The sequence below is a fragment of the Carassius auratus genome, chromosome 26 (genome assembly GCF_003368295.1).
Source record: "Carassius auratus strain Wakin chromosome 26, ASM336829v1, whole genome shotgun sequence".
In the NCBI taxonomy this organism is placed as follows: Eukaryota; Metazoa; Chordata; class Actinopteri; order Cypriniformes; family Cyprinidae; genus Carassius; species Carassius auratus.
The window spans coordinates 1,175,952-1,199,914 of NC_039268.1; the positions used below are offsets into that span (position 1 = coordinate 1,175,952).

At 37.4% G+C, this 23,963-nt stretch overlaps 1 protein-coding gene across 1 annotated transcript in view; it reads right to left on the reverse strand.

The window, feature by feature from the left end:
* The window catches only part of LOC113044027 (TBC domain-containing protein kinase-like protein), a 47,296-nt gene that overhangs the window by 15,581 nt on the left and 7,752 nt on the right, over positions 1–23,963 (reverse strand). The window contains exons 10-22 of the mRNA XM_026203616.1: positions 23,810–23,958; positions 23,593–23,731; positions 23,396–23,495; positions 22,519–22,568; positions 22,292–22,421; positions 21,900–21,998; positions 21,515–21,577; positions 21,140–21,266; positions 20,692–20,742; positions 20,506–20,589; positions 20,007–20,092; positions 15,735–15,771; positions 14,348–14,509 (exon numbers count right to left, since the gene is read on the reverse strand). Of these exons, the coding sequence (XP_026059401.1) occupies positions 14,348–14,509; positions 15,735–15,771; positions 20,007–20,092; positions 20,506–20,589; positions 20,692–20,742; positions 21,140–21,266; positions 21,515–21,577; positions 21,900–21,998; positions 22,292–22,421; positions 22,519–22,568; positions 23,396–23,495; positions 23,593–23,731; positions 23,810–23,958 (1,277 nt within the window). The remainder of the gene's footprint in view (positions 1–14,347; positions 14,510–15,734; positions 15,772–20,006; positions 20,093–20,505; positions 20,590–20,691; positions 20,743–21,139; positions 21,267–21,514; positions 21,578–21,899; positions 21,999–22,291; positions 22,422–22,518; positions 22,569–23,395; positions 23,496–23,592; positions 23,732–23,809; positions 23,959–23,963) is intronic.

The following is a 23,963-nucleotide window of genomic DNA, read 5'->3' on the forward strand; positions in this document are numbered from 1 at the left end:
TAATGCACTTTAATGAGAACAGTGTAAAACGAGAGTAACAAGTACCTTTATTCCAACAGTATTGCTTGATTCATTCGAAGCAGACTGATTCAGTACTCAATGAATCAATGGTTCAGCAGTGAAGAATACCAAGGTAGAACACCTAAAATATCAGTCTGCTCAACACAAAAAGCTCTTGCACAGCTCCTTAAGATTTGGAATGTAGTGCATATGGAATACTTTTATGATATTTTCATTATAACATCTTCGAATTTGTTCCTTTAGAATCGTTTATTTTCTGCTAAGCTGCTTTGCGACGATGTGTATCATGAAAAGCGCTATATAAAAAACATGAACTTGATTGAAGTGAACTGAGACCACCTAGAACTCCAAAGCAACCACATGTATAGCAATGCAATGGCAAACAATAACAACTGTAGCATTGTGCTAGTGGAGAACTGCATGTTCTTGCACTCCTCACATGCTCTTTAGTAAAAATCATAGTCAGTGATTCATATATGTTTGTGCAATGTTGGCTCGATCTCCGTAAAAATGTATAATCTCAATGGAGGAACAAGTGCTTCTGATTACTATTTGCGTGCAGGTTTTGTAGTTGAACTTGGAAGGACCACATTTTTGGACCAAATAAAATCAAGTTTTGCATTAAATCTACTATATTAACAGGTTTGAGAGTTAGAGTTAAAACCTTTTGCATATAAAACTCACTAATAGAGTGAAATGTGTGTGTGTGTGTGTGTAAGTCTGAAAGACTACAGCAAACCGAGAAGAAGCTGGTAAGCAGCAAGGAAACATATTTTACCTATAAAAGGAGCTTTCTCCCTCAGACTTTTCATGTGACTTGCCAGCGAAAAATAACAGAAAAATGTAATCCCAAAATCTCAGCAGTATCGACCTGTACCCCGTTTGGATACACCAGTCTCCTTCCAATGGCTTTTAAATGTTTAATGCCACCCGCTCCTCTCTGACGAGGAAATAGCCATTTAAAACCAGCGATCTGGAGACAAACGAAGCGAAACAATCTCAAGATGGGAGATAACGGCCCACACCATGGACGCCTGCCAGCGAGATCCTGTAACAGCAGAGGAAGGCGCAGTTGCATGTGAGGTAAATTGAGGCATGCATTAGACAACTCAACAGCATGTGGTGGAGGAAACGACAGCCGTGACCTTCTCAAACGTAAGTGTCTGCATGTTCATCCACGTTTCGTCAGAACTACCGCCCCACGCGGTGTTAATTACACCGCTGTCACAATTACAGACAGAAAAGAGAAGAAACATCAATCCCTGGAGACCTCCGTTCAAACCCATCCTCGGCTTCAAAAGCGAAACTTTCAAAGGCGTTTAATTCTCGGAGAGCCTGTGTGCGTTCGTGGGTTTCCGCAGCATAACGTTACTAGTCAGTAAGCTGACAAAAGTTCTGCTTTGAAACAAATTCCCTGTTCTGTGAATACTGATGCTTTGCATATGCCCAAAAAACCCCAGGCAACTTTTACAGACTTCCCCGAGAGAAATAATGTGACATGTTTGTAAATAATTCTCATAAAGTCTTCCTCTGAAGCACAAAATCCAACCGCGACAACTAGCTGAGCCTTGCAAAAGTTCTGTGGCGGTACCACGTCATAATAGATTAGGACTTTAACATGCCGTGGTATTTTGTGATTTTTATAGTTATGATATTAATACTCCAAAAAACATCACAGAATACTACAAAACTAACACTTTACAACCCATAAAACAGAAACAAAGGTAATGCCAGGATATGTCCCAAAACACTGCTATTACCATGGTAGCATGCCTAAAAAATCATGGTAAAACCAAGATATTTAACAGCATAGAAAGCATAACACACGGATCAATGATGATAACTTTTTCATCTATGAAGTGGCATTCAAAAATGCTATTAATACAGACTCCAATTATTGGAAAACGCCTCTTGTGCGATGATTCTGATAAAGAAAATTATTTTGATATTTTTAAAAGAATATAGCAAGCTGGTGTAAAACTCTGGAGATAGTAATAAAGTTTTTCCAACTACTTGCAAGTAGATTGGCATAATATTTTATTATTATCTCTTCAAAAACAGTGGTAGTTTTAGTTTAAAATATTACTATTTAAAAAACAATTGGAAATGATATTAGAAAGCGAACCCTTGTAGACCCCTTAATGATGTTTTGTAGATATCATTATTATTATTATTTTAATTCAGACAATCTTAAGCAGATGTCATATTTGAAAAGAAATCATGTAATTTGTCAAAAAAAAAAATAATAATATTAATAATAACAAATTATGAAAATAATGAAGATGTGTACACTCAAGGAAAATATTTATATGTATTTAAAATGAATTTCATTATTATCCCACTTATGTATTATTATTATTTCATTATTACCTCACTTATGTATTATGTTTGCCATTTTCATACATACATAAAATACATATTTTGTACTACTGTTCGAACATTTTGAAATGTTTTTATAAATGAGCTTTAAATTAGATTTGCAAACAATTTTCCCATCTCGTATATTATCCCATCAATTTTCCCATCTCATACATCCTTATTTGTCTACAGAAAGAACAGACAGAATCAAAATCATCTGCATGTTTTTAAAAAAATGAGACCGTGTTAGCCTGAGGAGGTAATAAAATGTCATCACAACAAAAAATGTTAACAAATATTACAAAATACGAGATCAAACAGTATGTACAGCACTCTTTTTCATGGAAGAAAATATCCAACAGCACTGATTTAAGATGGATAATGGATGTCAGCTTATTTAGTCCATTTATATATATATATATATATATATATATGCATACCCAGGCAGCTTATTCCTAATCCAGTCTGCTACATGCCGTTAGACTCCAGAAGCTCCTGCAGGCAGATGTACATGATATAACACTGAGAAACAGGTTTTGACACAGAGCCACTAGTTAATCTGGCTTGAGGAACTGATCAAACCTCAGTGCATCCCTCGCATTGTCTGATTCTGTCAAGTTTTCAGCAATATCTGATAGAAGACTGTCCTGTAAAACCTCTGAAGCTATTTCCAGACTTGTCAGTGACAGATGCTTATTAGCCACTTGTAGTCAGATCCTCTTTTTGTCAAAATGTGATTTGTGCTTTGCTTCCAGCTGGATATTTGTCTCCTGACAGGACGGAGTAATGGCGTGTCTCACGGGCTTCTGTTGAACATCGCTGACATGTCTAGATTTCTCTGTGATTGCTGGTGCAATGGTTTTGCTGATGCTAAAGTTGATTTCTTTCGAATTTTGCTTTTCTTTTGCTTTTTTTTTGGAATCATCCCTAGCACCACCTGACAGACATCACAGAATCAGTCAACCTGTTAAATCATACTCATCTTTGTGATGATCCTAGTCTCTAGAAACGGCAAAAAAAAAAAAATAGATACAAGATATTTTGCATTTCTGTTTGGTGCCATTAGTGCTGCACGTTTTAGCTTTAAAGGTGCAATAAGCGTTTATGGTTCATATTAATCTTCTCAAACCACTCATATAACAGCATTAGCCTCAAACAAACAGATGCTCAGGTGTTTCAGTTCATTATCTTGGCTGAATTAAAAAATAAACTGGTCATGTGATCTCGACATGTTGGTCACAGTCAGTAAAATAAAATTTGTATTTAAAAAAGATCAATATAGAATAAAATATATTTGTATATCACTTATTTTAGAATTATATACTATTTTTTTTATTTTAGTTGCATTTTTATTACTTTTTTTGTAATATTTCTGTTTAACTTCTATTAAGATTTTTATTTCAGTTGAAGTAATTTTAGTACTTAAACATTTCAGTTACTTGTGAAGTCAAAATGTTTGCTTTTTAAATTATTATTTAATATTTATATATTTTTATTTAATCTTAATTGAAATTCCTAAAATTAATATTTAATATTTGAATAATTTTAGTTTTAGTTACCAAGATGAGTCTTGGTCTACTATTTGACTACTAAGTCAAATCTACTATTAATATTTTTGTGTGCAAAGCATGCAAATGAATAATTAAATTAATTTTATTAAATTAATAATATATATTGCACCTGTAAGGGAAAAGCTAAACTGACAACTAAAACAAAACATTTTATTTTATTTTAATTTTGTGCCCTAGCCCTTTATATATGGCTCTGTATGTTTATTTTCTAAATTTGTAATTTTTTATTTTATTTAATTTTGTTTTGTGTCCTAGCTACCCATTTAAATATGTTTTTGTGTCTTTATTTTCTAGAGATTCAAAAATGTATTTAAACGTATACAAATTAAAGTGGAATAGACATTATCTTAGATGGTGGGAAAAACAGAAAGTATTGCAGCATGCATATCTATTGCCAATAATAAAAAAAAAGACATTTAAATGCCGCTCTCCTGCCTTTTTTACCTTTTCACACACACACACACACACACACACACACACAAATGTAAAAAAATAATAAATAAATACATTTTTAAACATAACCATTGTTTACACCAGTGTGTTTTAGCCTGATAGATACAGCGACAAGTTTCAGAAATTGTCCTGCTTTCAACTGCCACGGTAATGTGATATTTTCCACATTATTTTGGGATGTAATCCCTGCATTGTGGCTGAGTATACACACCATCAGCGTTCCTGCAGCGCTGAATGCTCCCAGCTAATTCCCTCACATTAGACTCAATCATCGTCCATCACTTCAGCCACGCCGCGCAGCTCAGTGTTGACAGCAACCTCGGGGAATAGTGGCAAGCAGATGCCAGAGGAAACACACGGAGCTGTCCTGACCAAAACACCACTCATCAGGCCCATTGGTGCCTGCCTGCTGCCTCTCCCAGCATACCACATGGAAAGAACGGCATGAGCCGCATAACTTATCCTGAGCTCATCGCAAACAAGTCCCAACTGAGTCCCGGCGTCAGGAAGCTTACAGGGAATAAAGCACATTGTTTGACAGAGGGGAGGCAAAGTGCGCCTAACCAGACAGGTGTGCATCACTCTGCAGTTTCCAATTCTGGGTCCACAGCGACTGTCTGTTTCTCAGCACTATACACAGTGTTTCTATAGTGTAAAGAAGATTTACCCACAGTGCACCTGCTCTTAATAATTCTAGGATATACTTGAGGTGTGGCCACATTTATCATTGCTCAGTAAAATTTTGTGGGTGAAATTCAGTAATTTTATCAGGAATCCAGGTGATCCGTTTTGACGTGCTTATAAAAAAATAAAATTACCCTTTTTTGTAACATTTCCATTTAGCTTCTATTTATATTTTTATTTTAGTTTTAGAAATCATAGTATTTGAGCTTATCTAAGTTAGTTGGAAAAGAAACCATGTTTATTTTTCATTTCTTAAATATTTACATTTGTCACCCATGCGGTCAAAATGAGTCACAAAATGCGCACAGTCTAATTTTGAACTACAAGCCAAAGATGTGAAAAATTTCCGTTTTAGTCGGACATAAATTTTCTGATGGCGCTGGATACACCATCAGTGAAGTTCCTGGAATTATCGGGTGTTTCAACATCATACACCCTCCTCCAGGTGTCCCAGCTGGGGCTGATCAGACCAGCTGGCTGGACACTTAGTACTCCATGGCTCTCCTCTTTTTAGCCATTCCCACCTTGAAACCCTCTCTGCTGCTTAAGTGGTGCTACATATAGCACATATCTCCTGCTCGCTCCCTCAATGCCCAGCTCTCTGTAGACTCTGGAACATGCTGCAAACCCCCCACATCCAACTTCAACTGGGATGCACCTCGCTCTCCATCCTGCCTGCTTGCAGTCGCTGACGAGTCCTTCATACATGGAGAGTTTACTTTCGAATGCTTATTCTAAGCAATCTTCCCATGGGACGGTCAGTTCCAGCAGCACAACTTGTTTTGTGGATTCCGATGGTAACTACAATATGACTAGGGAACTTCAGCTATTTTTCTAGGTCCACTAGCAGTTGCCAGTCCCTTGCAGAGGCCAGAATGCCTGCAGATTTTCTCTTTGTTGAAATAGGCTGCTCTCCAGCTCTGACAAAGTTAATTCTCTGCTTGGAGGGTCGGGACCGCTTTGCCCTTTCAACTCCAGTGTTGATAACTTCAACAATGGTCTTCAGGACTCGTTTGTACCTCCATCGGTACCAGCCTTCTCCAAATGCCTTTGGGCAGCAGCTCAAAATATGCTCCAGAAATCCTCGCTTGGAGCACAGTGGGTGACTCAATGCTGGTGACTCTACTTTTCCCCATAAGTGAAGATTTGATGGAGTCGGCAGAACATTGTACACTGTCAGGATGAGAAATTGACTATGGTGTGGCTCATCATTCCAAATCTCCATCCAGGTAACTTTTCTATCTATTGCTTCCGCCCATTTCGTCCAGGCTCCTTGTTAGTTTCATTCCCAGATTTCCCACTGCCCTGCAGGATCTCCTCCACAGTTGCTCTCACCTCCTCCTGAACAAGGCTATTCCTTTTCTTCCTTCTGATGAGGTTCACATGTGGTGCCGGAAAGGATCCCAACCTTTCCTCTGCCTTCTTAACAGCCTCTTCTTCCATCCATTTTCTGCCAGTCCTCCCTTGGATCCCTGCTTTAGCTACTTTCTGGTCCCTTGAGTCCCTGTATTATAACACTTCTATAGTTCTTGTTACTTTGAACTCCTCCCTTTAAGGATTTGAAAGGTAGTTGCAGCTTGTTGTGATGGCCATAAAGCACGATGCTGCTCAGGCTCTTCAGCAACCCCAGCTATCTCCTGTGGTAGCAACTAACTTACTTCTTCAAGATCTCAACTGTTGTAATCGTTACTTCATATGCAAGAAGGGGCCACAGAATTCTAGGGAGAATGCCGTGCTTGTATACCCAGGCTTTAAACTTCCCTGGGAAGCCACAATTGAGTAGAACTGTCGAACACCTTGCCTAGACTCTTGACTGGCTTTTCTGATATATCTGGAATGGCTGTGCCTGCAATGTAGACTCTTAGTTTATCTTCCACCTTCCCTTTCTTCAGTACCAATGATCTTGAGTTGTCAGGTTTGAAATGCATACGGGCACTTCATTAGCTCCTCTAGGCCCTGTAAAATCCACCGACATCCTGGGATCATCCATAAAAGCCCTGATGGGTGGTGGTCGCTGGAATACCTGCATCTCCGCCCTTTTGTACTGATGTATCGATATAGGTGTTTTCTGCCAAATAGGTGCGATTCGATTGAAGACAGCACTGAAGAAGATCTTTGCTCCTATGCTCAGCAGGGAGATTATGCGGAACTGATCTATACGAGTTGAGTTTTCCTCCTTTGGGATCCATACCCCTTCAGCCACTCGCCAATGCTCTGGGATTCTTACCCTTCTCCAGAAAATGAAAAGAATCTGCCACAGATGAAAAAGGAGTTTGGGGCAGTTTTTGTAGTCTTTGTATGAGAACTGCAGCTCTGACAAGTGAAACTGTGACTCTGGTCCAGGAGACTAAAGATGTCACACTAATCCAACTCCTGTTCTCTCTTTAGATCGCTGTATGTATTGTATATGTATATGTATATGTATATGTATGTATTCTTCCAGTGAACAGACCAGCTTTCCACTATGCTTCTGCCCCAGCAAATCCTTAGCAAACTTAAAAGGGATCGGCTATAAAAGCAGCATGTCCCTTTCACGACAGCACCTCTGATGCCCCTCTGCTCGGCGTAGGACCCTGATCTACTTTCGCAGGATAAACATCAGCGGAGCTATGCCAATTAGGGATGTCAACGATTAATCGATGATCGATTAATTGTCGATAAGAGATGCAATCGATTAAGGCTATCGATGGTCGGTTAACCGATTCAATGTTGGGCTGCGTGCGGCTCATGCGCACTCAACACGTGCGAGCGGCTGTGAGTGACGGTGACGATATATAAAAGCATCATCATTCATTCACAATGTACAAATTAAGCTTTTAATGTGATTTAAACTTTAAAGTACATTAAAATAGAAACAACATAAAAGTTCTTCAACATTAAATGCAATAGAAATGTAGTTACTAATCATTTCATCAGATAACTGTTTTATATCGTGCGCTTTGCAGGGCTGCGGGACACAGTGACAGGACAGATAGTCTATTCATTCCTACAACTTGTTAATTCATTCCTACGAATTATTAATGTGGCAATTGTCCATGTTTCATTAATTTTGTTCCCTAAATAACCCATGATTTAAGTGAAATAAGGGAACAAATTAATAAATCGAATGAATACTTAATTCATGAAATCTTTAATTTCCCTTCCCATGTTTACCACAGTAAGAGATGCGAAAACAGTTATTAAAAGCGAAAGATAATAAAATAAACCTGGGAAATTAGAGGGTTAGACTATGAAGATTTAGGAAAAGAAACGATGCCTAAATATACTGAATTTGAGGAAATTCTTGACCAACCGGCAAACCAGAACAAAGCCGCGTAAATGAGGTCCAAAAGCATGGTCGCGAGCTAACATTTTCCAGTTAACCTATTATTCCTCTAATAAACAAAGCTTTTATACCACACTTGTCATAATCAGATCTTATCATTTCTAAATAAATAATTGCTGGATTCAAAACAGCGATTAATAGGCGCTGTGACCGACACATTCCTGGAGCATTCACTGCTGTCACTAAACGGTGACGCCGAGCATCGTTCACAAGTTTCTGCATGGACCTGACTAGGGCACAGGTTCTAAGCCCTGGGACAAAATGGGATGCTTTAAGGAAAATTTATAGCCTACTAAGTAATAGGCCCAACATAAAAATAACAATTTGTTTTCATGTTTTTTTTTTTTTTTTAAATAGGCTATGCGAAGTATATCCGACTTAAATAGGCTAATTAAGATTAACGGATTTAAAACAGAAGTGTGGGCGCTCCATAAGTTCACAAAAAAAAAAAAAAAAAAGGATGACAACGCATTCTGTTTGTTTGCTTTATTTTACAAGAGCACAAATCTTCTGTTTTTATTGTGAGTGTGCACAAATGAAAGTAAACACTTTTGCGGAAAATATATATTTTTTTTTTAATGTCTCAGCTGTTTCGATCGCCCCGGAGCCTGCTGCACACATATATTCTAGCGATTCAAACTTACATCGCAGTCTGTTCATTATCAAAATAAAATGTCAACTAAACATTAAAAGGTTACACTGGTCAGTTTAAATAGACCGTAGTATACCGGTCCACTCTGCTGTTATGCCAAGGACGTTTTTGCTCATATGAAGAGGATCATCTTTTCCGTCTATATGCGAATGCGTGTTAAGTACAAGCCTAGTTTACATTATAAATAATAGTTTAACATTCAAATACATTGCGAATATGGAAACATTTCGATTTGTGCCGAATGAGACATGAGCAATAACCTCCAAATAAATCTAGCCAAATCCGCGCTCGCTCATCCTCGTCTGCACGCATGCACTGTCACGATCTAATGCGCTGTATGCCGGATTTTTAAAAATCTGACATTTTCTAGGACAGAATCCAGCAGGATCAAATTAATGTGAGCAACTGTGTTTTGGTGCAGCAGCGCCGATGTAGTTCACTTAATGTGCAGCGCAGTCACACGCGCTCCACATTTCGGATAATTTTATACAATAATGTCAGTTGAAAACATTGCAATTGTGCTTTAAAATACAACAACGAGCACCACAAAACCATTTAAAGAGGCGCATTCAGCGTTCTCCGTGCGGGATTGGAAACTGTCAACAAAGTAAAATGACCTCAAAAGTATGGCGCGCTCTCTTCATTTTATCAAATGATCATAATCGCATCTATTCATTTTATAATCCTGCTACTAGCATTTTATTCAGACTAAAACCTCAAAATTCAAGTGAGAAAGCGTTTTGTGTGTGTGTGTGGCTTTTGCACATCCTGTCATACCGCTGACTGCGTGCCTACAATAGACGCATTTTGCAGTATTATGGTTAACGATTAATCGATTAATTGATCGTTAATTTAAACGACGATCGATCATGGAAATAATCGAAATTTGACATCCCTAATGCCAATGCACTCACTCTCTCCTGCCTCCTTAAACTGAGACTTCAGCGCACGCATCTCCTGCCTGATGTTATGAAATCTCACTGCTCTACAATTCTTGGAGTAAGGTGTTCTCATACTTTTCTCCTCTTCTCCAAACCATTCGGCTCCCATATTGACAATAATGGTCATCGTGGCTTGCAGCTTTCCTTCAGCATCTCCCTTAACTGTAGCCTCCAAAATCTCCCCCAAAAAAGAAGAGTTTATTAAACCCTCTTCTAGCAATCCCAATGCTCCAAATAGTTATTAAACATCTAAAATGATTGCTATTTGTACATTTTCTGAAAGGAATACTTTTTTCTATGTTCACTGGATAACTGCTGCTGCTTCTCACCACAAGATGCAGGACTATTGTTGCAAAGCACAGCATTCCAGCTTTGTGAATATTCATATCAAATTCTCAGTGACATGAGTCCAAAACAGTAAAATATGATTTTAAACCCAAGCTGATGAAAACAAAACAATCGGCTGACTGACATTTACAAACTGCTTGCATAAGCCGCGCCTTCCCTATAAAGTGCATCATTGTGAAATATGTCTTGGCAGGATTCAAACAAACATAATCTGTTATGATTTACATGAATGTTTGTTAATGGTTGAAGAAAAATCTGATGTAACGTTATATTAGATCCATGCATTACAGTAGGTTTTAATATAGATTTTAATCAAACATATTCACAAAATCAACTCTGCTGACTTAATCGACATTTTTTTCTGATTCCAAGAAGTCATATATCGGTTTGAAAATATTTTAATGGAGAATGTGAAAACAAATAGTACTCCTTTTTTGTTAAATAAAACAAAAGGTTTTAACTTTTAGTTTTAGGGTTTTCAACAAATAATGTAAACATTGAGAATGAATTTAATAAAGAATTCATTATTATGGAATAACATGAGGTATTGGATTTTTTTTTTCATATATTTATTCAGTTAATAAAAATATTTGTATCAATTTATTTAGCATTTCTATAGTATGCAATAGATTTATCCACAATGCACCTGCTCTACATAATTCTAGTCACAGGTATCATTGCTCTGTGAAATTTTGTAGAAGAAATCCAATCATTTCAATATGTATCGACGTGATCGGTTTTGTAAAGTGCTTTTTAAATGTATTCGTTTTTTTGTAAAATTTCTATTTAGCTTCTATTTATATTTTTATTTTAGTTTTAGAAATTCTAGGATTTCAACTTATTTACGTTAGTTGGAAAATTATCACCATTTTCATTTAATTTTATTTTTATTCTCCCCATAAAACAAAAACTTTTAGTTTTAAATAACTTAAAAACGAATAATTAATTTAATAAAGAGCCACAATGCACCTGCTCTACATAATGGTTGTCACATTTCTGCACGCTTTATAAACAAACTCCAGCTGTTCCAAAATGCAGCAGCTAGAGTTTTTACTAGAACCAGGAAGTATGAGCATATTAGCCCAGTTCTGTCAACACTGCACTACCTCTCTATCAAACATTGTATAGATATAAATCTTGCTTATTACTCATAAAGCCCTGAATGGATTAGCACCTCAGTATTTTAACGAGCTCTTATTGCACTAGAGTTCTACACGTCCGCTGCATTCTCAAAACTCTGGCAATTTGATAATACTTAGAATATCAAAATCATCTGCGGGCAGCAGATCCTTTTCCTAATTAGCTCCAAACTCTGGAATAACCTACCTAACATTGTTCAGGAGGCAGACACACTCTGTCGGTTTAAATCTAGAACCTCTTTAACCTGGCTTACACATACAGTATTGTTCAAAATAATAGCAGTACAATGTGACTAACCAGAATAATCAAGGTTTTTCGTATATTTTTTTATTGCTACGTGGCAAACAAGTTACCAGTAGGTTCAGTAGATTCTCAGAAAACAAATGAGACCCAGCATTCATGATATGCACGCTCTTAAGGCTGTGCAATTGGGCAATTAGTTGAAAGGGGTGTGTTCAAAAAAATAGCAGTGTGGCATTCAATCACTGAGGTCATCAATTTTGTAAAGAAACAGGTGTGAATCAGGTGGCCCCTATTTAAGGATGAAGCCAACACTTGTTGAACATGCATTTGAAAGCTGAGGAAAATGGGTCGTTCAAGACATTGTTCAGAAGAACAGCGTACTTTGATTAAAAAGTTGATTAGAGAGGGGAAAACCTATAAAGAGGTGCAAAAAATGATAGGCTGTTCAGCTAAAATGATCTCCAATGCCTTAAAATGGAGAGCAAAACCAGAGAGACGTGGAAGAAAACGGAAGACAACCATCAAAATGGATAGAAGAATAACCAGAATGGCAAAGGCTCAGCCAATGATCACCTCCAGGATGATCAAAGACAGTCTGGAGTTACCTGTAAGTACTGTGACAGTTAGAAGACGTCTGTGTGAAGCTAATCTATTTTCAAGAATCCCCCGCAAAGTCCCTCTGTTAAAAAAAAGGCATGTGCAGAAGAGGTTACAATTTGCCAAAGAACACATCAACTGGCCTAAAGAGAAATGGAGGAACATTTTGTGGACTGATGAGAGTAAAATTGTTCTTTTTGGGTCCAAGGGCCACAGGCAGTTTGTGAGACGACCCCCAAACTCTGAATTCAAGCCACAGTACACAGTGAAGACAGTGAAGCATGGAGGTGCAAGCATCATGATATGGGCATGTTTCTCCTACTATGGTGTTGGGCCTATTTATCGCATACCAGGGATCATGGATCAGTTTGCATATGTTAAAATACTTGAAGAGGTCATGTTGCCCTATGCTGAAGAGGACATGCCCTTGAAATGGTTGTTTCAACAAGACAATGACCCAAAACACACTAGTAAACGGGCAAAGTCTTGGTTCCAAACCAACAAAATTAATGTTATGGAGTGGCCAGCCCAATCTCCAGACCTTAATCCAATTGAGAACTTGTGGGGTGATATCAAAAATGCTGTTTCTGAAGCAAAACCAAGAAATGTGAATGAATTGTGGAATGTTGTTAAAGAATCATGGAGTGGAATAACAGCTGAGAGGTGCCACAAGTTGGTTGACTCCATGCCACACAGATGTCAAGCAGTTTTAAAAAACTGTGGTCATACAACTAAATATTAGTTTAGTGATTCACAGGATTGCTAAATCCCAGAAAAATAGTTTGTACAAAATAGTTTTGAGTTTGTACAGTCAAAGGTAGACACTGCTATTTTTTTGAACACACCCCTTTCAACTAATTGCCCAATTGCACAGCCTTAAGAGCGTGCATATCATGAATGCTGGGTCTTGTTTGTTTTCTGACAATCTACTGAACCTACTGGTAACTTGTTTGCCACGTAGCAATAAAAAATATACTAAAAACCTTGATTATTCTGGTTAGTCACATTGTACTGCTATTATTTTGAACAATACTGTAACACACTAACACGTTTCTAATATTCAAATCCATTAAAGAAAGTTATTCTTTGGAATAACATGAGGGTGAACAAGTGCTAAGTGCAAGTATATTTTTTCATTTATTCAAAACTTTATTAGAACCTTTCATTATTAGCACTTTACTCAGCATTTTTACAGCATACAGTGGATTTACCCACAATGCACCTGCTCTACATAATTCTAGTAATTAGTGTGTGGTCACAATTATTGTTGCTGCAAAATTTTGCGGGCAAAGTAATTTTAACAGAAATCCATGTGATCGGCTCAATTTCGCTCTTAGACAACAGACACTTTTTTTGCCAGCTAAATTTTGTAAAATGTGACAAGACCTTTACTCAGTTGATGGGGTCAAAATGGGATCTTTCCAATAAAATGCACTTTGAAGCTTTTAAATAAAAGCTCAATGTACTGTGCAGAAATTTTCCTTCAAAATGCTAATTTATGCTAACCAAACAACAAAACAAGTAATTTAGAAACTGTCATCAGCATACAACCACCCATGTTGACATGTCAATGCCTGTTCAATATTCAACTAAATTTATGCATTTAGCAGACACTTTTATCCAAAGCGACTTACATTGCATTCAGACTAATAATTTTCTCTTAAGATGTGTTCCCTGGGATTCGAACCTACAACTTGCTAACTCGGTGCTCTACCACTTCAGCTACAGGAACACTAAGACTTGGCCTGATGAATGAAAGTCTGAACTACACTGGCACACAGAGGTTATCTAAACACAACGCATATCATTTACACGCAGAAGTCTTAAAGGTACAGCAGCAACAGCCTGTCAGGTCAGAAATGGTCGCGAGAAACTAAATCATTGTTTTTGCTACAAGAAACCTACAAGTAACAATATATAGTAGATGGACTTTAGTATGGAAAAAAATAATAAAATACTAAAAAAGGAATATGTAAAAGAAAAGAAAATGTGCATGTGCACTGGTGACTCTTACCAGGCAGGTCTGAGAAGAGCAGTATGCACTCGTTGAAGCCGTTGGCCAGCAGACGGTCCCTCAGCTGCTGTAGAATAGCTACACCGATGCAGAAGGGGAAAGAGGAGTTCCCCAAAAGCAGAGTGTCCCACAGGTGGAAGATCTTGTGCAGGGGGAACACATCTGCAGAGGAAATGGGACAAGAAATGAGTTATTTTGCAGCCTTTGCACTGTAACAGCTGCGCATTAATTTGGTCAACAGGCCTTCTGCATCATGGCTGTTGCTATATTGTGTAATTTCTGATTTCAGATTCCAGAACTGGAACGATCCACATAAAAAATAAAAAAGACATTTTTATAATGTTATTATTTCAAAAAGTGATAATAAATAATAAGTAATAATTCATAAGTATAAGTCATGAATTTGTTGTGCATTTAAAGAAAAATGTACTCATGCTTGTTGCTTGACCATCAAAGGACAGCATAGCATCTTGAAATATTATCATTTTTAAAATGTTTATTACACAGTATAGTTTTACATTATTATTATTTATGCTATAATAACAACACTGAAAAATAATTTGTACATTATTAATGCAAATATGTGTTGCTAATGTAATATTAATAATATGCAAAATACTACAGCTTTTATTAATATTATTTCTTTTATGATTATTGTGTGTTTTATCATAAGATACTACACATTACAGAATGTATGATTAAACAATGCACAATTAGTCCATCAGTGCTTATTGTTTTGGAAATGCAAAAAGAACAAATCTGACGCATTTATCATCGTCAAAGATGTAATCAGAACAATTCAACACGCCATAAATTACTACAGTGCAAATCACTATAATTACGGCCAAGGTTATATGTCCTTCTATAATTTGACCAACTGAATCATCTTGACAGTGTTTTAGCAACCTTAATTTGAAGATTTTTTATTCCACAAAACAAAAGAAACCAGTCAACTTCAGGAGAAAAAGGGACAGTAAAGGCCCGTTCACACCAAGCACAATAACTATAAAGAGAACGATAAAGATATAGTTCAAAAAATCTTGTGGAGTTCACACCACAAATATAACAATAAAGAATCACTTTCAGAACTATTTTTTCCAGCTGATGAACAAAAAAAATATTGACATCCAAACAGAATCCATCCTAACGTAACGAGCTCGAGAATTTAAAGCAGCAGACGTGCGCTTAGAATAACCAGACGATATTCTTCGCTGCTGGTGTGGACGCTAATATTGTTATCTTTATAGTTATCGTTCTTGGTGTGAGCAGGCCTTAACACTTCAAAATAAGGTACTATTTGTTATTATTCTTTAGTGCATTAGCTATAACCCATCCAGAAAATAATTGTGAAATGACGAAATCTTGCCAAGGAGTCACTGATACTTACGTGTGAACATTGTAAGGAACCACGGGATGGCATACAGCTGAAAGGAACAGAAAGAAAGAACATTCATTCTTGCACGAAAACCATTTTTACATGAACAACAATGTGATTATTATGAACAAACAGCACGGGCCCTTTTATAATTCCCAATAAACCACCTCAGCGATTGTTAAATTCATCAGAGGGAACCTGTATTTGTCATTCAGGCCTCTGCTTCACAGCCCTCTGTGAAACGAGAGGACGTGTGTGGGAGTGTAATGAACAGCCAGCATCCCCGCGTCTCTCTGCCGTCTCCCTCCAGCACCTGTTCCAACACTGCCTCTTTTCCCATGGTTCTGCTCGGTTGCGGTTGGGTAGGATGTATAATCCATTTCAGCAGTTGATTGGTGGCTCGGCCTCAGAGGGGTTTAGGGAGAAATGAGAGGACGAGCGCGAGACAGGCTTCGGTCTAGCCAAATCAGCTCCCTGCTGGGAAGAGCTCCATCTCTGACTGAGACAGACTGACCGCTGCTAAACGTGACAGCACGGCCCCGGAGGAGTCAAAATTAGAGGCAACGAGGAGCTGTGCGTGATGGGACGAGGTCCAGTGACGTCATGACACCCAAAATAAATGGTGTCAGAAACAATATACAGTAACGTTTAAAACGAGAAAAAAAAACTATTTTTTTCTGTTTCTGAAAGACTCTTATGCTCACCAAGGCTGCATTTATTTAATCAAAATAATGATGCAATATTGTGAAATATTATCACAATTTATGTTTTCATTTTAATTAGAGGTGGGTGATATGACAAAAATCTTATCACGATATGAGTAGTTTTATTTCACATGAATGATATAGATCACAATATAAACTGCATGCATAATTACCAGGAACGTTGACATTGTTGTTTGATTAACATGAACGATGGATTGCAGGAATACTAGACTGAGGTCACTTTAAGAGCTGCCCAAAAATCACTTAAAAAAAAAAAAAAAAAAGTTTTTAAACTCCAATGATTAAAAACACATGCAAACAAAAAGGTTTTCATAACCACGTAGCACAGTAATGTCACGTGAGCATGTAACCACGATAAGAGATGATCGTCCAAAATCTCTACGGGTTCACAAATTTGATTGGGTCTACCAGCCATAATTTGATATATTTTAAAATGCAATTTATTCCTGTGATGCAAGGCTGAATTTTCAGCATTATTACTCCAGTCTTAAGTGTCACATGATCCTTCAGAAATCATTCTAGTACACTGATTTGCTGATCAATCAACTGTTTAAATACTAATGATCAATGTTTAAAACAGTTGTGCTGCTTAATATTTTTGTGAAACCATTATGATTTTTTTACTCAATAGAAAAGTTCAAAAGAATAGCATTTGTAATCATTTGTAATATTATAATTGTCAATTTTAATTGTTTTAACGCATCCTTGCTGTAGTATTAATTTATTTTTATAAAATCTTACTGATCCCAAACCGCCATTAAAGCGATAGTTCACCCAAAAATGAAAATTCTGTCATCATTTACTCAGCCTCTTGTAATTACAAACCTGTATGAGTTGCTTTCTTAGGGCCTTTACATAGTCAACGCGAGAAACGCAAGCAAACAACGTGAGCGACGTGAGCGACGCGTTCCCTTTCATAGTCTAAACAGTGGACGCAAGCGTCATGGGCAATGCGTGTATGCAATACACCGCTCACGCAACAGAGGGTAGTAGAGTCGGGTGATAGTAGAGTCGGGTCACGTGATATTCAGATCACAATGGCCACTAACCGTTAGATTACCAGCAATCTTCAAAATATCTTCTTTTCTGGTTTGGTTTATGGTCAGGTTTGGAACGACATGAGGATGAGTAAATGATGACAGAATTTAAATTTTGGGGTGAACTATCTCTTTAATGTCCTTCTAAAGTAACAGAACGTCACCTTTGATTGCATCACAACAAATATTACCCAATTAGATCCAAAATTACACGTTTGCCATTTTGTCCAAGCAATTTAACGAATGCTTTGAAAGAAAATCGAAACAAAAACGGTTAGTTTTGGCAAAAAAACCTGGCCTATCCAACATTATCAGAATACCAACAAGAAGCAGGACACAAAACTAGGTCACTTTCCTGCGAATTCCAGGCCTTGTGCTGCCAAATATAATAGCACTCATGCAGACTTTACTGAACTGAGCCAAATACTCGACTAACATCAGCCAAGATGCATTCATGCCTCAAAGACCGTTTGATAATAACAAGATAAGTCAAGTCAGGGTCAAATATTATCCCAACTCAGTGAAAATTAAAATGACAACAACAGTGGGAACCAACGGACATCAAGCAAACAGCGCACAAAATGAATCTAGCTGGGGTGTTTTGGGTGGTCGCTAGGGTATTCTGGCCAAAGTCCACCTTGCTTCAGAGAAAAGCATTAAATTCTACTAACAGGGCCCCTTTAAAAGCCAGCAAGGTGACTTTGGGATTGTGTTGTCAAGAAAACAAACACTTCCAGATCAAACGCATTGGGAATCATGGCAGGGTTAAGCCTATATAATGGTCTGCTCAGAGACTCCAGTTCAGCAGTGTCTTCTTTTGATTCATGCGGTCGAACCATAACAGCAGCTGTGCAGAGGCTGAGCTGAACGCCGGTTCTCTGCTCCTGCATCAAAGACCAATTCCGTGTTGATTCCCACAACTCATCATTTATTTGGACCCTCGGTCGCAGAGCTGTGGGTGGATTTGTCTGTGGAGGTCACCTATCCATCAGTGTAGAGAGACATCATCTTGGCATTTTAAAAAATAAAGAGGGAGCGTTTGTGGATCACAGAATATTCTGGTGTGTGTGTGCGCTCGACGAAAACTTGGCCGGCGATCAAATCTCAGGGTCAGCCACGTGTGTGAGCGGCCCATCAATGACACGAGCCACAGCAGATCTGACGTGTGACAGGACATGAATGCAAAGATGTGCTCAATCACTCTAGAGAGGATCTGCTGTCAAAACAAGCCATTATACTGTATACGCAATCAAAAGCATTTTAGCGCTTACATTTATTCATTTTTAAATGTTCTGGTATGAGTCAATAATATGAATACCGACTCAGATTTGAGTGTACCAACTACCCTTTTAGTAAACATCAAATAAGTTAAATGCTAAAAAAAGGGTCAAATAAATAAATAATTAATACTAAAGTGAAACTAGAAAAACAAATCAAATTAGCAAATGTAATAACTCATTACTGAAGTAAATATTTATCATTATAAACAATATTTAATTATATTAAAAAATTAAAAAATTAAAAAATTAGGCTTCTGCAAGCTTTTCCAAGGTAAATTGAAGACTTTAAGACTAATTAAAGATAATTTGACAAATAAATGAAAGGGAAAACAATATGTCAATATATTTTCTAAATGTAAATTGTATGAGCAGCACTTCAAAGTTTGAAAACTGAAACTGAAGTTTCAAACCATCTCCATTACATTTTAATTTATTTCACACCGGCACACACACACACACACACACACACACACACACACACATGCACGCACACACACACACACACACACAAACAAACACACACGCACACACAGATTGCTTAACTGGAACATGAAAATAACTTTGCTTAACTTAAACTTTGCAAAAAGCTTACATTTAAGATGAATGTTTAAGGCCCTAATTTGTAGAAGGGAAAATTAATACTTTTTAAGACCAGCAGATATAATTGAATTTTATTATTATTAAATATTATTAATTTAATAGCAATCATTTAAGTAAAATTTATATTATAATAAAATATCATTAATACTGTTATAAAATTAATTATAATAAAATAATTAATTATTATACTGTATTTAATTAAACTGTTATATATTTTTTGTTAAAATAAATATAAAAAGTGATATTTAAATATAATATTATAAAAATATAATATAGCAATTATTATTATATTCTATTATCTAAATAAAATAATAGCCTCACTCATTAATGTTTGCTATAAGTGCAAGGGTCATTGTTATTACAGCTCAATAGTATTGTGGATTTGAAAAAAATTAATTGACTCTTGAACACAACAAAAGGTTAATAATGAGTAACACATTGCTCAATTACATTTTAGACACAATATTTCCCAATAGGTTTCTGTTCTGCCATTGGAAACACTTTTCGGAGTAAACTAGCATATAGACGGCTCTCAAAGCTAACAGGAATGGATCAAATATTGATAGCATGGGGCATGCAACAAAGTAAACAATGTCAATTTGACTTGATTTCGATGCGATCTCATGAAATATTTACACTTACATCAGGTATGAATCCAATCTCGTTCAGGTGGTTGCTGAGCTCGGGGTCGTGGAACGCAATCATCTGCGAGAAGACGGTCAGATATTCTGGAGAAGTGAAGAATAAGAGCATTCAGGCGTTTGCACTCCAGCCAAAAACACTTTTAACACGTTATACCCATGGCAGGACAAACACTCTGCTCAAAGCTCAGTCAGACAGCTAAACAAAGCAATTCTGCTCCTGAAGTGCTGACAGCTGAGCTTGCAAACGCAACAACAAACATGCCCAAATGTCAGGCTACAGAAATCCTCTAAGTGTTTACGGCTGCAATCACTGCAGTGTAACAGCCATAAACACTTAAAGGATTTTTAAAAAACAGCTGCAATGCAAGCAAACACGTGCAAACTGCAACACAAATCAGGCATGCCGCAAATCGATTAAATGTGGCTACTTTTTTCACACATTCCCAATCTTATACTGTAGTTCTGTTCTTTATGGAGAAACGAAAAGGTCCCCTTACCTTGTATCACATGCGAGTTGTCCTTCAGGAAGAAATTGTACAGATATTTGGGAATGAAGGCCGACATGCATGCATATGCAAGAGCTGAGATGAAAAATAGTAACAGGATTGAGTTAGTCCAGCTAGAGCCACTAATATCAGGAAGAATGTAAAAAGAAATATATATAAGTTGGCCAGAAATCTTACCTTCGTTGTTGAAATTTAGATAGAGGAAAGGTGCGCAGAGCGAATCCAAGCCTACAGCAAAAACATCAAATCAAGACATACATGGGACAGTCTCACAAAACCGGTCAAGAAAATGCCCATGTCACATTCTAAAATAAAAACGCACCGAGAGCAATTACATATCATTAGAATTATAATTTTGGTGGAACATGGGTTTGATTGTAATGCTAATAAAAGGCATAATGAAAAACACCTTCACATTCTAAAAAATAAGCTTGATCTCTTCATATTTTAGGGTGAAATATGACCCAGATGTGTTCTTGACGGGTTTCTTAAGAGTGCACAAGAGTTGATCTGCTATCTTTCTCCAACAGTGAATGCACAACAGAAACACTGCAAGTCTTTGGTGCCATCTAGTGGCAGAAAGCGGAACCGTGTGCATGACCCCACCCGAGCATGGCTCCATCACCTTGCCAGTACACCAGATCAGGATGAGACACCACCCAAGCCTTGAGCACCCGCCGAAACTTGATGTGACCCTGAGGTGACGACAGCAGCTCGTCGTACTGGTGACAGCGAGGGATGTCCACTTCAATCTGCGTGACAAATGCATAAAGTCTGCAGCCTTAAATCAACTAGGTGGGCGACGCGTCTCCGTCAGCGCTGTTTGCTCCGGGATCGTTTGAAATATTCAGCAGTGCACAGTCAAATCTTAACAAGGCTTAAAGCTGAAAACAGGCACTTCACAAACAAAGTGAATAATTCAACAGGCTGATTAATTATTCAGCTTTTTAATAACCTCAATCAGTGCGAAGACTATTAAACACATAGAAAAGAGTCTCACCTGTCTGTCAGTGGGGATGGGCGTGTCCTTATCGATGCCGTCATATTTTGATTGGATGTCCCCCTGCGGGAGTACATTGATTGATTTGAATGTGGGAGTGTTGCACTAAAAGGCAGGTTTAATATTAAAACAGAACAACTGTGTTGCTATAAAGTGAAATGTGCATTGAATTTATGTCAAAATTTGATTGATTGCACACGTCATGCATCAATAGTCCACTAATGACCAGAAAACGCCAGGCATGCTTTTAAGCCGCCAAACACTTCAACATTTCGATCTGACTCAAGAAAACCAGCCCACGGTTTCCTATAAAAACAGTCATAAAACATCTATTGCTGAACAATTAGAATATATTCCCTGGCGTATATGCAGTGTTTGTGTGTACCTCAACTCCTAATAAAGCTGCCCAGGCCAGACCCCTCAGAAGAGGAGGAATATCAACCCTCGCCTCCTTCCAAACCTGGGTCTTCTTGTAGGGGTACGCCTAAAAATGAATGCGAAACACATTTATGGAATTATTTACAGTAATAGCGGTTTGTTAAACTTTGTTTTATGAGCTGCTGAAGTCTGTTAAACTAATACACTATGAATTATTTCTAATTGTCAACATAAAAAAAAAAGTGTTTGAAAAAGAACCAGTAAGTCAATATTAATGATTTGTCTTTTTTGAAAATGTCTTAATGAGCCGTTTGTTTTGTGGGTGGACATCCATCATGGGGTGGTTTCTTCAGCTATTTTTATGTGGTCATTTTCAGAAAATGTGTGTGTGTGAAGGACCTTGAGCAGTCTGTCGAAGAGGACGATGCGGGTGAGCTGGTACTCGGTGTCTCTCTCCCGGATAATGAGGGGCAGTGTGACGGTGGCAGACAGTTCATTACTGCTGTTAGACTGAGGCAGGCTGGACTGTCTGCGGGACACACGGGACATTTCCACAGCATCAGACACACACACTGACTGCTGCCAAACACAAGATCTGACTTCATGAATAAGAGATGATTTCTTACTCATCTTCTAGTAACGGATAGTACGTCTCTCCTGCGACATCCTTCAGCCTCTGGAATGAGAGATTAGCCGTGCTTTAGTGTCACCTCACGTTATGTTTTTGGATTTGTAAAAAAAACACTGTCAAGTATTGTCCATAACTATTACATTAATCAATTATTAAATATAAACATAAATCCTATATCAATACATATATCACATTTATGCATTTTTTTATATTTCAATACAAACCCAAATCTTAAACACCTAAATATTTAAGATAATCATATATGAACATAATATTGTGTAATATTGTCTATGATATTAAATATGAACCAAAATCTTAAAACTTAAATTATACATTCAATATTTAAGATAGTAACAATTGAACGATATAAAATAAAATATTGTCTACAATATTTAATATAAACCCCAAGTCATAATTACACACCTAAATGTTGAAGATAATCATAAATGTACAATAAAAAATAAAACATTGTCTACAATATTCAATATAAACCCAAATCAAAATTACATATCTAAATGTTGAAGATAATTGTAAATGTACAATAAAATAATAATAATATTGTATTAATTAGTTATACAAAATACAAAAATAACGTGATTAAAATATTTGAATGCTGTTAGCATACTGGCCTAATTAATTAATTCGATTAAATAATCACAGCATCCTGTAATCAATTAGATTAAGAATTTGAATCGACTGGCAGCCCTAACATAAATACACACACACGCACACACACATATACATACATACATACATACATACATACCATACAGACAGACAGACAGATAGATAGATTTTTGTTCTATGCTTTTTGAAAAATATAATACATTTACAATTGTATTTTGATGGCCTATACGAGCAAACACCCTTACATTTTTTAGCTGATTAAGAGAAAGCGTCACAGTTGTGTCATCGAGGAGGAAACTTCTGTCGCGGCCTTGACCAAAAGACTCGCCATCCTCCAAAATGAACCTGGAGAGCAAACACACGAATGCAAACAGCTGTTTAAAACAGATGATTTATTCTGCACGCTGAGACAGTCGTTAAGGGGTCAGAGATGTGGGAGTACTTGGGAAGGGTGCAGATGGGAGGTTTGGACTGGATGATCTCTTGATTGGTCAGCTCTTTCTCCAGGTCTCCTCCTGCCAAACACCACAGATGATGCACCTCATCTATGGCTCTCTCTGACAGGTAGTTCTCTCCATCATCTGCACAACACAGCAGTATCGTCATTTTTTTATAGTCATTAAAAATGTTTCCACAGTGTGAGATCTAGGCACTCGAACCTTTCCAGAGTTCACTGATGTCCTCTGGAAGCTGTAAATGAGCACAGCGCGGGGAGGCGGCGAACAGACGCACAGGGCTCTGGTAGGGTGTGTACTGACAGGAAATGATCTCAAACACAGAGTCTCCCAGAAGCTCGGCCGGAGTGGCTCTGAA